Source organism: Mangifera indica, chromosome 19 (assembly GCF_011075055.1).
Source record: "Mangifera indica cultivar Alphonso chromosome 19, CATAS_Mindica_2.1, whole genome shotgun sequence".
NCBI classification, from domain to species: Eukaryota; Viridiplantae; Streptophyta; class Magnoliopsida; order Sapindales; family Anacardiaceae; genus Mangifera; species Mangifera indica.
In genome coordinates, this window is record NC_058155.1 from 8,794,432 (window position 1) to 8,810,801 (window position 16,370).

The following is a 16,370-nucleotide window of genomic DNA, read 5'->3' on the forward strand; positions in this document are numbered from 1 at the left end:
AATATTATAGAGAAAATTATCATTTTACCCTTACCACCGTTATTTTTAACTGACTATGGGTAGGTATTTAGTGTTTCCATAGTTAAAAGATGGAAACTTGAGATTACAACATACCTTGGGTGGGAAATAGTCGTTTGGCCAAATAAAAATATTAAAAAAATGAAAGTTTATCATATTTATCTTTTTAATTTAAAAATATAATAATTTTTCTCTATCCAATATTTAAAAAATAATTATTTTTTATAGAATTTTTTTTTCATTCTCTTGAATTGTCAGTATTATCTTTCTTATTATCTTGATCTTAATTTTTTACAAAGACGGCATGGGAAAGGGACAAAAAAGACCAAAAAAAGAGAGAACACCGATAACTAAAACAAAGATGGTCATTAAAAATGAACAATAAAAAAAAAATCATTTTTTAAATTTTAAATAAAGAATAATTGTTATATTTTTAAAATAAAAGAAAAAATATGATTATTTTTTTAATATTTTTAATTAAATGATATTTTTACTTTTAATTTAAACAGTAAATTTTGATAGAAGGGTAAGATTTTAGATTTTTTAAACTTAATGATAGAATTTTGATAATTCAACAAACCTTGGGTGTGTGGTGTGCGGCCCGTAGGTAGGTGTGATGTTTGGGAAGTGGGGGATATGTCCTCTGGGCCTAGTGGAATTGGTCAAAAAGTAGCCAAGCAAGACTCATATCATATCTAAAAACTCAAAATGGTTTGTTTTAAATAAATAATCTTTTATTTAAAAATAAATTATTTAAAATATTATTAAATCTAAATAATTATTGACAAACTATAATAAATTTTAATTTATAAAAATAATTGTTGTGTTTTGTTAAAATTAATAATTATTTTATTTAAATAATTGTTGAATATAATTATTTTAAAATAATTTTTATGTTATTTATTATATTTATTAAAAATAAAATTATTTTTAAAAAAATTAATAAATAAAAATATAATCATATTTAAATTAAAATTATCTTAATAATATTTTAACGTCTATTATGGTAATCTTGGTAATAAAAATATCTTTTATTTTATTAATCATATCATGATTGATAATTGAATATTACTAAAATATTTTATTACTTACAATTTAAACAAAATAATGTAAGTAATAAAATATAGATTATCAGAATAATTTTTATCTACCCTCTCATAAGAGTAGTCGTATACGTATCTATTGTGAATATACAAATTCGTATTTATATATGATATATGTCATCATATGATTGAATATTATTTTATTTTTAATTCAAAATCATCAGTCACTTAATAACACACATAAAATATATACTCATTTATATACTTATAATAGATTTGTATAATTTTATTGTATATGTAATTTTATCCCCATTACTTTTTTTGCCAAAATTTTAAACATGTGCACATTAGTAACACAATCTTGTTTGCAACAGATTCTAGGTATTTCTGTTTCAATAAAATTATATGTATTTATTTTAAATACATAAATAAATATATATTATTAAATAATGAAAAAATTTTAAATTAAAGATAAATTAATATTTAATTATATAATAATATATTTTATATATATATAAAATAGATATACATTTTTTTTTTGTCTCAGCGGATTTTCCGGCTTTGTTCTTGTTCATTTCTGCTCTGAAGACGGGCCTATCTTAGCCCATAGTTATACAGGCTATCTTCTTGGGGCTGCGACTATTTGATCTCCGATTCTGGGCCGACCTGCTGTTTCTCCTCATTCAATGCCAACAAATTTACCAAATTTGAAAAAAGAAAAGAAAAAAGGTCAGTGAGAAAAGGGACAAATCAGAAAATGACCTTAATCTTTTTATTTTTCTGGGCTGGATGAACTTTCATTGTAGCAGTTGCACATTTTGCGTCTTAAATTGTCATGTTGACTGTTAAGAGTCGAGGAGATAAGGATTATTAATTTGGCCAACCCAAACCCATACTTTTAAAATTTCAAAAATTTAAACACCTATTTTTTTATTAAATTTAATGGTTATTATCAGGGATAAAATAGTTAATTACAAAAAATTTGAAAAAAACTAAAATTTATCTCATTCTCTCTCCCTTAATTTAAAAAAATAATAATTTTACTTTACTAAAACTTTGAAAAGTTCTATTTTTCCTTTTAGGATTTGATTTTTTTCAAGCCACCACTTTTAGGAGACGTCTTGAGGAGGGTGGTCGGCCGGCCTTTCTACTATTTTCCTTTGGAAAACCACTAAAAATCTAATTGAAAGACATTACACAGATCTATGCGTGCGTCGAACAATGCACAAGCATGAGCGTCATTTCTATTAAATTTTCGATGGTTTCCACATTGGTAAACCGTCGAGGAAGGAGATAGTTGGAAGGTGCCAAAGACATCACTGAAAGTGGTGGCTTGGAAAAAATCAAATCAAAAAGAGGGAGAATACAACTTTTCAAAGTTTGGGTGGGGTGAGGAGAAAAAAAGATAAATTTTAGTTTTTTCAAAATTTTGTATAAATAACAATTTTACTCTTGATAATAATTATCAAATTTAACATAATAGTGAATATTTAAGTTTTTGAGACTTCACAGATATAAGTTTGAGTATACACTAAACCTTGGGTGGAAATAAGTCTTTTGACCTATTAATTTTCAAATTCCTTTCCCCATTGCTATCAACACGGTTTGTAATTGTTTTCAACAAAACAACACATGACAATAATTTGTACATAATTTATGTACATAAATAATATATTATTATATTATTAGATATTATTTTATTTTTAATTTAAATTTATTTAATCATATAATAATAAATTATTTATATTTTTACATTATATATAAAAAATATGTATATATACATTTATTTTTATATATATTTATTTAATTATTTATATTTTGCTCTATTAAGTGTTAAATGTCACTAATTATTGAGTGGTGGATTATGTTTTTTTTATATATAAAATCTTATTTTTTATCCCTTAAATTACTATGTGAGAGTTTATTATTTGTTATATTAATTAAAAAATTTATATTTTTATTATAAAAAATTAATAAATAAAAATAAAATTATAACAAAATTAATATTAATATAAACAAGTTTTAATACCGAAAGTGAAAGGATAATCTTATTAGCCCTAAATTATTTTCTATATTGATAATAAAAATATTATCAAAATCTTTGTATTGGAGTAATATTATCAAAATATTATTTGCCCAATTGATAATAATAGTATTATTCAAAATATTATTATATTAGCCCAAAATCTTTGTATTGGAAAAGTTCTAAAAATAAAAAAACCAAATAAGGTAATTTTTGTAATAAAAAATAGATTATCATGGGCCGTTTGATTTCAGGGATTTAAAAATTACTTTGATAATCTATCTTTTTTTACTTATATTACATTGTTTAGTTTATTAGTAATAAAAGATTGCAATATTATCAATGCTGACATGATAAGTAATATAAACGATAATTTAATTACCATATTCACTTTAAGTATTAAAAAATTATATAGGTAATCTTGATTTTATTATAATTATATTATTATTTATTAATTTTTGTTACAAAAATAAATTTATTTTTAATTAATATAACAAATAATATAAAAATATTTAAAAATAATTATATTTAAGGGTATTTAAGTAAAATAATTTACAAGTATTCTTTCATTACCTTTAACCAAACTAATAATTATTTATACTTATCAAAATTTATCAAATATAATAATCATTTATACTCAGTAATTTTCTAAATAATCTATCTTCAAGATAATCTCTTTATTTTAGTAATAAAACATTACTCAAACCAAACACCCATTTAGAGTAATTTTTTATGAGCTTCAACCAAACACCCTCTTGGTATTATTGCTATTCATAATATTTAAAATAATAAAATTATATGTACTTATTTTGAGTATATAAATGAATATATACTTATATGTATTATCATATAATTATATATTATTTTATTTTTAATATAAAATTATCAAATCATATAATAATATATAAAATATATATCTATTTATGTACGTAAAATATGTATATTATTAGTTTAGAAAATATTTTATCTCAAATGAAATGATAACTCATTCTAAACTTAAAATCCGACAATATTCTAATTCCATATAAAATTGTCACAGAACAAAGAGATTTTAACACGTACTATACGGTCGACAAAAGAGGAGGATTGGATTAGAAAGAGATTGAAGAGTAATTACGTTTCGCACCCAATGTTTGGCTTTAAAACCCTTTTTTACGCAAAGTAATATAAATAACACTTTTTTTAATCTAAAATCAAGTATAAATAATATTTTCTCACTTAAAATTAAATTCGGTTAAGAAATAAAATTATTATTTTCTTTCATTAATTCACTTTTTAAATTTATTATATAATCATAAATTAATAAAAATTAAAAATAATATTTTAAATATTTAAATGATATAGAGAATCGCTTATTTATCTTTCTTTTTGCCATCACACAAACATTTTCTCTTCCTAACATTTTAAAAAAATAGGATCTTATTTAAAAATTTTAAAGGGTTATTAGAAGATAAAAAAAAATTGAGGGTTTTTTGGAAAAATTTAAGGTATTAATCTATCCCAATAGTCTCAAAATTGACAGTTACACCCAAACAATTAAACAAAATACAATAAATTATAAGTATAAATATTATATTATAACTGTTGAAATTATATAATAGTTAAATAATATATAGGGTTTGAATAGATCTCAGAGATTGATTTATGAACTTGTAAATATTTTTAAGAATTAAATTGTCATATTTAAAATGTTTGAATTTGTTAGAAAATTGTTGTTTGACATAATTTGATTTTGGGTGGAAAATGCTATTTTTGCTAACTAGAGGTGGAAAAGTGTTTAGCCGAACCTTGGGTGGGAAAATCATTTGTTCAAATAAATATGGAAAGGGAATAGGTCAGATGGTAAAATTGAAATAATTTTTAAACGTAAGTGACGCTGAGTTTGCCCTAAACTCGTAAAACCTCTTATATAAAAGGCCGTCTCCGCTCAATGTATCTTACAATATCTCTTCACCTCAGAACAAAGCTCCACCTTCAACATCCGTCTCTCGTTTTCTCTTTCTCTTATCATCTCAAGGTATAATCTCCACCTCTTTCGATTTCTTTGGCTTAGTTTTGTACTGATCCTTTTATTTTTATTCAACGATTGAATTCTGTAATCAGCTTTTTTCTGGTTCGATATTGTTGATGCGAGGTAGTTTTCTATGATCGGAGGTGGATTTCGTTTTTTTGGAGATGAATCTCGTGTGCTTATTCTAGAAATATTTAGATCCGTGTTTTTTTTTTTAAATTCTATGTAAAAAAAAATTGAATGTTTGTATTGGATAGGAATCTGATTGATTTATGTTATGCAGTTTTGCTTTTTTAATATTCTGATTTGGATGATCATGTTCAGATTATTTTGCGTCTGCGATAGTTAATTATTTCGATTACTTAAGATGCATAGATTTCACTTTTTGACAGGTTGGTCGGCTAGACTAGGTTATTTATGATGTGTTGATACATTAAAATTATTTTATATTTTGTTAAGATCAAACAAATTAGAAACTATCGATGATTAGTTTTTGTTCTTTGCCGAATTTGATTACTTGATGGAAAGGGGACTGATGCTTAGATCCATATCTGTTCTAGTTTAGAGTTGTATTTGATAATTAAACTATATGATTTAAGTTTTTTTTGCTACTCATAATGATTGGAGGACAGAGTACTCAACATGTATTGTTGAATAATAATGTTTATATTGTCTATGTTGTTTGACATTTTGAATCCCAGTTATCTTAATCTCAAGATTTTAGCTTTTCATGATTTAATTTTTCATTCCATAGAACAATGAAAATTTATGTTTGAAAGCTATTCGGTTTCAAAATTTAAACGGATTAAGTGTTGTGAACAGCTTTGTAATTCTCTCTCTCTTTTTTTTTCCCTGTTTCCTAATAGAAGAGTTTTTTGGTCCAAATCTATTGCTTTTTGACCTGGTGGTATAAGTTGCTTGGGTTGGGGAAGAAGTTTAATCTGTATTTTTTCTGCTACATGTAAAATATCAATCTGTCATGCAACATTAATTGCATATCACTTACTTTCAAGTTGTTATTGTTTTCCCATAAGAACATTACTAAATTTATCATGATGCAACTTTAACGTTTGTACATGAAATTAGATATTTGTTATTTTTTTATTTCCAAACTCTGGTTGAATATTGATATTAATTTACATGCTTCATTAACTGTGTGCGATGCCTAGTACTGTCATTTCGGCTATTATTACTAATGAAACTTATTATCTATATTGCTTGCTTTCAGGAAGTTGGCAGTGTAGTCTGCTGAGTTGAAGCTCCGACAAAGTGGAGGGTGTCAAGTTTGAAACTTATTTTATGTCTGAACGGGCCTCTCTCTTTTTGACATCAATTGGGTTGCTTGGTGAATATTGTCCTTCATCTAGAAAAAAGAACAGATATCCATCTTTCGAAGTTGGCTGCATGCATCTTGAGTTAGCTGAGGCAAATAATACACACCGTTCTGGTTGCCAATTTATGCGACCTTTTCCAATTGCTGGGAGCTTGCTTGGTAAAGGAGGATTTCACACCAAAAGAGGAGCTGCTGCGATCTTTTGCCCTTTCTGATTAATTTGACTCATTTCACTTAAACAATTGAATTAAAATGGCTTTGCAAAACATTGGTGCTTCGAACAGTGATGATGCCTTTTATAGGTATAAGATGCCAAAAATGATCACCAAGATTGAAGGAAGAGGTAATGGCATCAAGACCAATGTGGTTAACATGGTTGAGATTGCTAAGGCCTTGGCCAGACCTGCATCGTACACTACTAAATATTTTGGGAATGAGCTTGGGGCGCAGTCCAAATTTGATGAGAAGACTGGAATTTCACTTGTTAATGGAGCCCATGATACTGCTAAGCTTGCTGGGCTTCTTGAGAATTTTATTAAGAAATATGTGCAGTGTTATGGATGTGGTAACCCAGAGACTGAGATAGTTATTACTAAGACGCAGATGGTCCAACTGAAATGTGCTGCTTGTGGGTTTGTCTCAGATGTGGATATGAGGGACAAGCTTACAACATTTATTATCAAGAACCCCCCGGAGCAAAAGAAATCTTCGAAGGACAAGAAAGCAATGAGGAGAGCTGAGAAGGAACGGCTCAAGGAGGGTGAGGCTGCAGATGAGGAGATGAAGAAGCTTAAAAAGGAAACAGGAAAGAAAAAGGGTTCTTCTGCTGGTTCAAAGGATTTTGCTGCCAAAGGTGCCTCAACCAAGAAGAAATCCCAAGCATCTGATGAGGATCACTCCCCCCCTCGCAGCCAGGATGATGAGAATGAGCAAGCAGCTACTGATGACGATGATGACGATGTTCAGTGGCAAACAGATACTTCATTGGAGGCAGCTAAGCAGCGTATCCAGGAGCAGTTGAGTGCTGTTACTGCAGATATGGTTATGCTTTCTACCAGTGAAGACAAGAATAAGTCAGTTAAGAAGTCACCAGAGCGTGAGAAGAAGGGGCATGAGAATGGAACTAATGGTACTAATACCCATGAAAGCCTTGTCAATGAGATAAAGGAATGGCTGAAGAAGGGCTCTTCTAATAGCCAACTTAAAACATTTCTGAGTACACTCACTGGAACTCCACAAGAAGTCATGGATGCTTTATTTGCAGCTCTCTTTGACGGTGTTGAAAAAGGATTTGCCAAGGAGGCATTGAGAAAGAAGAACTACCTGGCTGTTGCAACCCAAGAGGAGGGATCCCAGACAGTTCTCCTGAACTCCATTGAGTGTTTCTTTGGAAAGGCAGGCCCTGATGTGGTGAAGGATGTAGCATTGGTTCTCAAAGTGCTGTATGATAATGATGTGTTGGAAGAGGAGTTTATCCTAGAGTGGTACCAGCAGGGTGTGAGTGGTGGGAATAAAAATTCTTTGGTTTGGAAGAATTTGAAGCCATTTATCGAGTGGCTTCAGAGTGCGGAGTCAGAATCCGAAGAGGATTGATTATGTAAGTGAAACTTCCTTGCTGCTGTGTAAATGTGCTTTGTCATGGTGTGAAAATAACAATTGGGGGCATGGATCAGAGTCTTGTTCCTACTGGTTATTATATATTGCTATGTTTTCATTATCATTGTATGTTGTCTAGTTTATTGAGTTCAGTCGGAGTCTGTTTCTGTTTGAGTGGGATTATCTGTTTGGATCGAGGTGAATTGTTTTTGTTATTTTGGTTTCTTTCTTTTCGTATGAAGTGTCGTTTCGAACGTTCTTTGCCATGGAAACTATAATGATGTGGTGGCGTCTTTATTCCTTCGAAAACCAACTTCTGAATTTACTGAATCTAAATACAATTGCCAATAGCGTCTAGTGTTTTGACTTCTGAGAGAGTGCCGCGCCTTCACCACTACCAATATAGTGCCATCATTACGAGCTTTGGTTCCCAGAACCTTTTTCTCCTTGTGAACTAAGTTGTCATTGATGACAACTCTGGTTGCGACAAAGAAATGGTGACTTAATCAAATGAAGCAGTTGTTGATGACTACTGAATTTGTGACGAAGAAATGATGAGTCAATCAGGTGAAAGAGTTGTTAATGACTATTCAATTCGTAATGGACAAAGGGTGGTGCGGTCGAAGCTTGTGAAGACAGAGAGGGAAAATATGGTAATATAGGATAGAAATGAATTGAGCATTGGATCGGTGGGTTGGATTATTAAAGAAAGGGAGGTGGTGGGACAAGAGGAAGAAGAGAATACAGCTGAAAGTAAAGAAAAATAATAGAGTTTTTATATAAGTTAGATATTTAAAGTTTTTTTTTTATAATTAATTTTGTTAATTTGGGTGATTATATAATAATTTAACTTTAAACAAGTGTGATTTAAGATTTAAAAAAAGTATTTCTATAATAAATTTGGATTTAAATTGAAAAAGTGTCTTTGATGTAATGATATGGTGAAAAAGTGTTGATTCTTATGAAAAATATAATTTGGTCTCAAATAGATACGGCCACAGGACTTATTACCACTCAAAAATATTGAAAACCCAAACTCGTATCTTTATAAACTTTTAAAAAATTTAAATATTTATTTATAAATAAATTTTTATTAAAAATTTTAATTATAGTTAAGATAAAATTATTATTTATTAAAAAAATTAAAAAATCGAAGTTTTATTATTTTTTTTAAGTTTAAAAGATTCACAATTTTTTTTTTATCCAAAGTTTAAAAAGTGACAAATATCTTTTAGGGTTTTTTTCACTTTCCTTCAGCACCGATTTACTATTTTTGGTTGTCGGCCATCTTCCCTCTCTCTCCGATCTCTCTCCTTTCTCTTTTCAACTGTTTTAGGAAAGGTGGACAGAGAGGGATAAGGCAAGATAGAGAACAACTGATTGGTGGAGACAATGAATCAATGCCAAAGAGAAGTAGAAAAATTATAAATTTTTTTTAAATTTGAAAAAAAAAAATTATAAATTTTTTAATTTTGTTAAAATTTTAATTTTTTAATAAATAATAATTTTATTTTTAACTATAATTAAAATTTTTAACAAGAACTTATTTCTAAATAAATATTTAAAATTTTGAAAATTTAAAAAATTTAAAATTTAAAAATTAAAAAAATATGAGTTTGAATTTTTCACCTGATCAACTTGGGTGGGCAGAAATCTTTTGACCAATAGATAAATAAAAGCATCGGCGTAGGCATAAAAGATGTGGGCAAAGAATGGGACACTGCAGACTTGGTAAAATAGTAGAGCCCCTGCATTTTGACATTTGTCAGCAATAATGGACTTTGACCTAATAATTTGAAGACAAAGACTGATGTTGTCTCACACATACATACCCTTTACGTTACCTGCACATTTTCCTGCTTCATTAATTATCCTTTTTCTTTTTCTTTCTCCCTTCCGTCCTCCTGGCCTCTTCCTTAAAACCATCTTTAAATATTAAAAAATTTCATCCAAATAAGATTATTCTTTTTCTTAAATCAAATAAATTATATTAAATAAATAAAATTTAAATTTAATAATTAATTTAATAATTATTATACTAAATAATTTAAAATTTTTATCTTAATCCGAAAACCTCTTTAATCTTTTTAAAGATTCTATCGTTAAACTAATTTATGAGGTTTTCACCTGAAATTTATTAATATTTTGCCCTTTGATCTTTGTTCCTTGCACCCAATGACGTCACCCCTTCAAAATTATCATTTATTTATAAATAATATTATATACCTGAATAAAAAGAATATATTTATAAATAAATATTGATATATTATTATATAATTAAATAATTTTAAATTAATAATAAAATAATATTTTAATATGTTATTATTTATATACAAATTTATATTTATTAGTCAAAATAAAAATTAATTATAAAACTAATAATAAGATTATGTGTATAATTTTTGTATCAATAATAACATATTATCATGTAATTAAATAATTTAAAATTAAAGATAAAATAATATATAATCATATGATAATCTATCGTTATTTATAAAAGTTATATATATTATTTTATTATAAAACTAATTTATTTGAAGGTTGTGATAATAATTATCAATAAATATATCATTAATAAATCTTAATATTCTGTTATTTACAGTTAGGAATCCTGTCCAGTTTCTTATCGAGGCTGAAAAATCTTCATTAAAAAAAAAACTGTAATTAATTTTTTAAAATAAAATAAAATTTTACAACAGGTGGTGTGGTGTTGAACTTTGATATGGTAGTTTCACAAAGTCGTGGTGGGTAAAACCGTAATTTGAGGACTTCATTGCCGGTTCTCCGACCCTAACACGTCTCACTGCTTTCCTCAGACACTCCGCTCACTCTCGTACTCACAGTCACACTCATTCCGTAACCAACCGTATTCTCTAGACTTCCCCACCAAGAGAGAAAAAGACATAGACATCCACTCACAGACTCACTCACACAACACAATGTCATGTTAAAAACCTAATTAACCATTTAATTACACACACTCTCTCTAAAAAAAATAGTAATAATTTCTGTTAACAAATGCCGTCTCAGCAACCGTCGTCCACCTCTCAATCCCGGGCTTGCCCCGTCGACCCGCGAATCTGGCGCGCTTGTGCTGGCTCCTCCGTTCAAATCCCCTCCCCAAACTCTAGGGTTTACTACTTCCCCCAAGGCCACGTGGAGCAAACGTGTCCTTCCGTCACTGTCCCTCTCGCCAAGCCTGTCATTCCTTGTACCGTCTCTCACGTCGAGTTTCTCGGCGATCCTCTCACCGACCAGGTCTTTGCTAAAGTTCTTCTCAAACCTGTGGATTCGTTCGATTCTTCATCTTCTGGAAAATTCTTTTACCAGCAGCAACAGCACAATGAGAATGCGATTTTTCCGTTCGCCAAGGTTTTAACGCCGTCAGATGCGAATAACGGCGGTGGTTTTTCCGTCCCGAGGTTTTGTGCTGACTCGATTTTCCCGCCACTTAACTACCAAGCAGATCCTCCCGTGCAGACGTTGTCTATTACGGATATTCAAGGAACCGTTTGGGAGTTTCGCCACATTTATCGTGGGACGCCGAGACGGCATTTGTTAACGACTGGATGGAGCAAGTTCGTGAACCGGAAGAAACTAATTGCTGGAGATTCTGTTGTTTTTATGAGAGAAACGAGAGGGAAAATGTATGTAGGGATCAGGCGATCGATGAGGCACGGGAACAATGGAGAAGTGGCCAGGTGGAGGGAGCATATTGGAATGAAGCCAGAGGCGGTGGTGGAGGCAGTGGAGAGGGCGGCGATGGGGTTTCCGTTTGAGGTGATGTATTATCCGAGGGCCGGATGGGCAGATTTTATAGTGAGGGTGGAGATGGTAGATGTGGCAATGAGGGTGTTTTGGACGGCAGGGATGAGAGTTAAGATGGCGGTGGAGACTGAGGATTTGTCTCGATTGACGTGGGTTCAGGGCACGGTTATGGCGATTTCTGTGCCCGATAATGGCCAGTGGTGTGGCTCACCGTGGCGAATGCTTGAGGTACGAAAGATTGTTTATGGTTTGGACTTTGGAGTATATCTAGTTGTTTTATTGAGGTTACAGTATTGTGATCCTTGAAATGAAAAGAGGTGTTTTCTTATATGCGGTTAGCTCTTTTTCCGAAGTGGATTTTTCTTTTACATTCTCTATGAGGCTTATATTATGTCTTTCCTTGGTCTCTTTATTAATATGTGTACAGTTCTTTCACTTTCCTGAAAAATAAAATTAATATCCCTGTAGGTTTCAATCTTCTCTAAATTTCTGTTGCTATGAGAAAAGGGGAATGAATTTGTTTTGGTTGTTATATATCATGTGGCAGTCTATATTGTTTATAATGAGTTTTGGTTAGGCACGAGGCAGTATAGGGTAACAGTTTGGCTGGTCTTACTTTTTTAACCTTTCTTTTAGTTGCTTCCTTGTTCTTCTGGCTATTGATTGGATTTTGATCTTTGGATGACTTTTTAGAAGGCAATTTCCAAATTTAAGTAAGATATAATACCATTTATACTGTCATTTTGCTAAGCACACGCAGAATCATATCAGACATTTTGCACATGCAAAATCCTAAATAGGTAATCAGTAGTTCTGCTCTTCTTCAACATCACAACTAAATCAAAAGTAGTGCTGTTAATGGTTGAAATGAAAATATTATTAAGTTTGCAAAGTTTTCCTTTCTCATCTATTTAATATTATTAATCTTTAAGTGTAGAAATGCTTTCTGTTTGTGTGAAGGCATAAGTATTGACTTAATGTGTGAGTATCATTTGACTTGAACTTGCCCTACAAGTGTTGTTGCTTGTAAGTTGTATCATGGTTTATATAAATGCTTATATTTTGCCTACTAACTTTCCTCTAAAGACTTCATTCTGCAGCTATACCGGCTTGAGTTTTTATCACATTGATCTGGGGAAAATTGGATCTGTTTATCCGTATATGTTGGGTTTCATAGTTGCATTGGCATTATGGGATATTGATTAATATAGAGTTCTGAGATGATTGAGATAATATCTTTTTTTCTTTAAGCTTTGAAATGTTTTTACCCCATAATTATGTTGTAGGTTACATGGGATGAACCTGAAATTCTGCATTGCTCAAAGAGAGTAAGTCCTTGGCAAATCGAATTTGTTTCACCCACTCGACCACTTCATGCAACAATTCCTCCAGCAAAGAGATCAAAATTTCCTCAGAATTCTGTGTCAGTGACTGATGGAGAGGAAGAAATTTTCTTTCCACTGACAGGATTAACTAATTCAGCAATGGAGCACACAAATCCTTCATTGGTGAATTATAACACTTTTCCTGTTGGCATGCAGGGAGCCAGGCAAAATCCTTTTAGTGCTTTTAGTTTATCTAACTTCATAAGTGAGAATACTCCTCAAGTTTGCATTGATAGTATGCCAAAGTTGCAACGTGTTTCTACTGAATTGAACATTGGAAGTTCACAGTCTGACAACCTATCACCAGATAGCCATGGTAGTGTGCATTCCTATGGTACTGAACTTCTTGGAAACCAGGGCTGTAACTTGACAAAAGTTGGTATTGGCTCATTTCAGTTGTTTGGTAAGATCATACATATGAATCAGCCTGTTGGAAGTGGTTTGGATGATGTTGCTTGCTTGGAGGATGATGGCAGTAAAGGGTCCAATGTAACTGAAGGTCTGGATAAGCAAATGAATCTTCCCTTGACTTACACAGAACTGCTCAACAGGTCTTTGACTTTGGAGCGACTCAGCAGTTGAAGCTGAAGCTTGCTCTTTGTGAAATAATAGTTGTGTTGCATTTTGACAAGTAGCTGTACAGGTATGCTCTTATCTGAATACTGTGTACTATGCTGAACCACGAAACCAATCATCAGATGTTAGTTACTGACTAATGGTACACGAAGTTTCAATGTTTACCAAAATTTGATCATGCTTTTTTATGCATAGTGGATTACTATCACTTAATTTATCATGCTTGTTGTATATGTTCTTTTCATCATGCAATTTCTCTATTATTTGAATGTGTGTTTGAAACAGACAATTAATCTGATATGTGTGCTGGTGGTACTGGTAAAATTACTTGAAAGAGATTGAGATTGTTGTGTGTGTGTGTGTGTGTTTTTTTTTTTTTTTTGGGTGAAATGATGATTACAAAAACTTAAGTTCACATTATTATCGTGCAGTAGGCTAATATTAATCATATATGAGACTAACTGATGGCACAATTTATGGTATTTGGACTTATGGAAATTTCTTGAGATTCGGTGATACTAAACCTTCTGCCTTCTTGGGAGGAGACCTTAAATTGACTTTTCTATGCATGCCTACTCAGAGCTGTAGTACATGTGGGGCTTTTGTGAAATTTTAGTTAAGTCAGTTCATGATCTTGTCATCCATGAATCTGAATGAGTGACAATAAATGGTGGAGCAGAAAATTTGAATGGGCTAAGGATTTATAGGGTATTGTTTTCTGAACCGATTTTCTGTTTAGAAATCAAAAACAGTTGAATAACATATTAGAAGATATATTTGAGAATCAGGATATGAAAAGTACCAAATACATTCCCCAAAAGCTAGTATTAAAATCCAAAACATTAGAAAGAGGTTTTTGGTGTTTCTGAAAAGGAGGATCTAGGAACCATAGAAATCATTCTCCATAAATTAGTGTTGACATTTCTTGAATAACAAAATTCAAGTTTTTGTTTCTATTCAAAAGAAAAAACTTAACCAACCAAAGATACATTTATTCTCTTTTTCACTAGTTTACTGCAATTAGGAGAGTGGTATAATTTGAACTATCATCTGAATGACATTCTCTGTTGAATTCCATGCAGGTACTTCAGCAGGGAGGGAAGACGATATCTTAGACCTTGGTAGATATTAGTTAGTGTAATGTAGTTGTCAGATGTGTCAAAAACTTGGTAACTGATTTAGACTTTTAGTTTGTGTAATGTTGGAACCAGAAGTTGGTAAATAACGTTTAGTTCAATGTTTTGAATGCATTTATTTGATTCTGGATTAATCAGTTTTGGTTTTACACTAAAACGCGATGGAGATTGGAGTGAGCTGCTGCATTTGGGCAGCTTGTGCAGTTGTGCTCCAAAGAAAAAATAAATAAAACAAAGAATTGCCTCGTCTTGACATTGGTATGTATTCCCCAGTCACCATCCTTGCTTAAATAGACTTTGCCAAACTGTTGACTAAGTGAATGCCATATTGGCCGGCTCATAATAAAGATCTTGCACATTTTTAGTACTTTTGTAATTTGATTTATAGTGAGGTACTGTAGAAAGCCTAGAAGAAACACTTTGAATTTGAATTGAAGGTGTTCATGGGACAATAGTAATAAAAGTATGTGCATATTTTTTAAGTATATAATTGGATACAATAGATATATTATTATGTGATTGAGTGATAATCTTTTAACATTTGTTTAGCTAAAAATTACCACCTCGGTTCCTTTGTGTTACACATACTTGGTTTTTATCATTCGCGATTGAAAATTCGCGATTGAAAATACACATCGTACTTATAAATTATAAATTCAACAATTCAACATATTCAACAACAATGCGCAATCATTATATAAATAAAATTTAAAGTTAATGTTCATATAAATATGTTGATGTAAGAGACTTTCTTAATTTCAAATTCTAAACTCGAAATTTGAGTAAAAGACGGAAAAATAAACTGTTTTCTAAGTTTTAAAGGTTGATTATAATGTTAGTTGATGAAAAACATTAGAATTTTTTTTATAAAGAATAAAATTATGTGTACTTAGTTGTGAGTATCTAATTAAATATTTAGATGATACATTATCATTTGATTAAATGTTAATTACATGATGATATATTATTTAAATATCTAATTAAATACTAATATGTGATGATATATTATCCGAGTTCTTATAGTTTTATTGTTTTACAAAATGGGTAATGGTTGTTGTAATTAAATTTAGATTTTAGTTATCATATGACCTTATAAATTTGGAAAATAATGTACACCCCACTTAATTGGGCATTTTAATTAATTACCCTTTCGGAAATCCAGTCCAGGGAACAATAGGGTATGATTGAAGTTGGTAATCTGAGTGAGAGAAGTCTCTGACTCTGTAGAGAGCCATCAAATCAATCCAATGGCTATCTTTTTCTCTAACTACTCCTCCTTGGCTTCTCTTCCTCCTCGCCTTTCTACTTTCTTCTCTCCGTCTTCTTCAAAACCCTTCAAAACCACGCTAGCTTTTCAGTCTCCTCATCACAAACCTCTCTTCAAACCCATTGTAGGGTTTCCTCCTATCGCCAACGCTAGACCTTCCTTCAACACTTTCTTCACGGTGAGATTTTCTTTTTCCCTTTTATTAATTTCCTAG

General features: G+C 30.6%; 2 protein-coding genes across 3 annotated transcripts; both read left to right on the forward strand.

Annotated features, from left to right (window-relative positions):
• The first annotated feature begins 4,945 nt into the window (after window positions 1-4,945).
• On the forward strand, window positions 4,946-8,278 carry LOC123203208 (probable eukaryotic translation initiation factor 5-1). The gene is made up of 2 exons (XM_044619454.1): window positions 4,946-5,101; window positions 6,324-8,278. The coding sequence occupies exon 2, from the start codon at window positions 6,681-6,683 to the stop codon at window positions 8,019-8,021; it is 1,341 nt and encodes a 446-aa protein (XP_044475389.1). The 5' UTR covers window positions 4,946-5,101; window positions 6,324-6,680; the 3' UTR covers window positions 8,022-8,278.
• A 2,579-nt stretch (window positions 8,279-10,857) lies between these two features.
• Window positions 10,858-15,023, forward strand: LOC123203735 (auxin response factor 17-like). 2 transcript variants are annotated; one of them, XM_044620194.1, is made up of 3 exons: window positions 10,858-12,020; window positions 13,079-13,493; window positions 13,574-13,703. In XM_044620194.1, the coding sequence occupies exons 1-3, from the start codon at window positions 11,043-11,045 to the stop codon at window positions 13,582-13,584; spliced, it is 1,404 nt and encodes a 467-aa protein (XP_044476129.1). In that variant the 5' UTR covers window positions 10,858-11,042; the 3' UTR covers window positions 13,585-13,703. The 2 variants fall into 2 exon arrangements, with proteins under 2 accessions (XP_044476129.1, XP_044476128.1); XM_044620193.1 differs by adding an exon at window positions 14,836-15,023 and having other exon boundaries at window positions 10,862-12,020; window positions 13,079-13,820.
• Window positions 15,024-16,370: the final 1,347 nt, after the last annotated feature.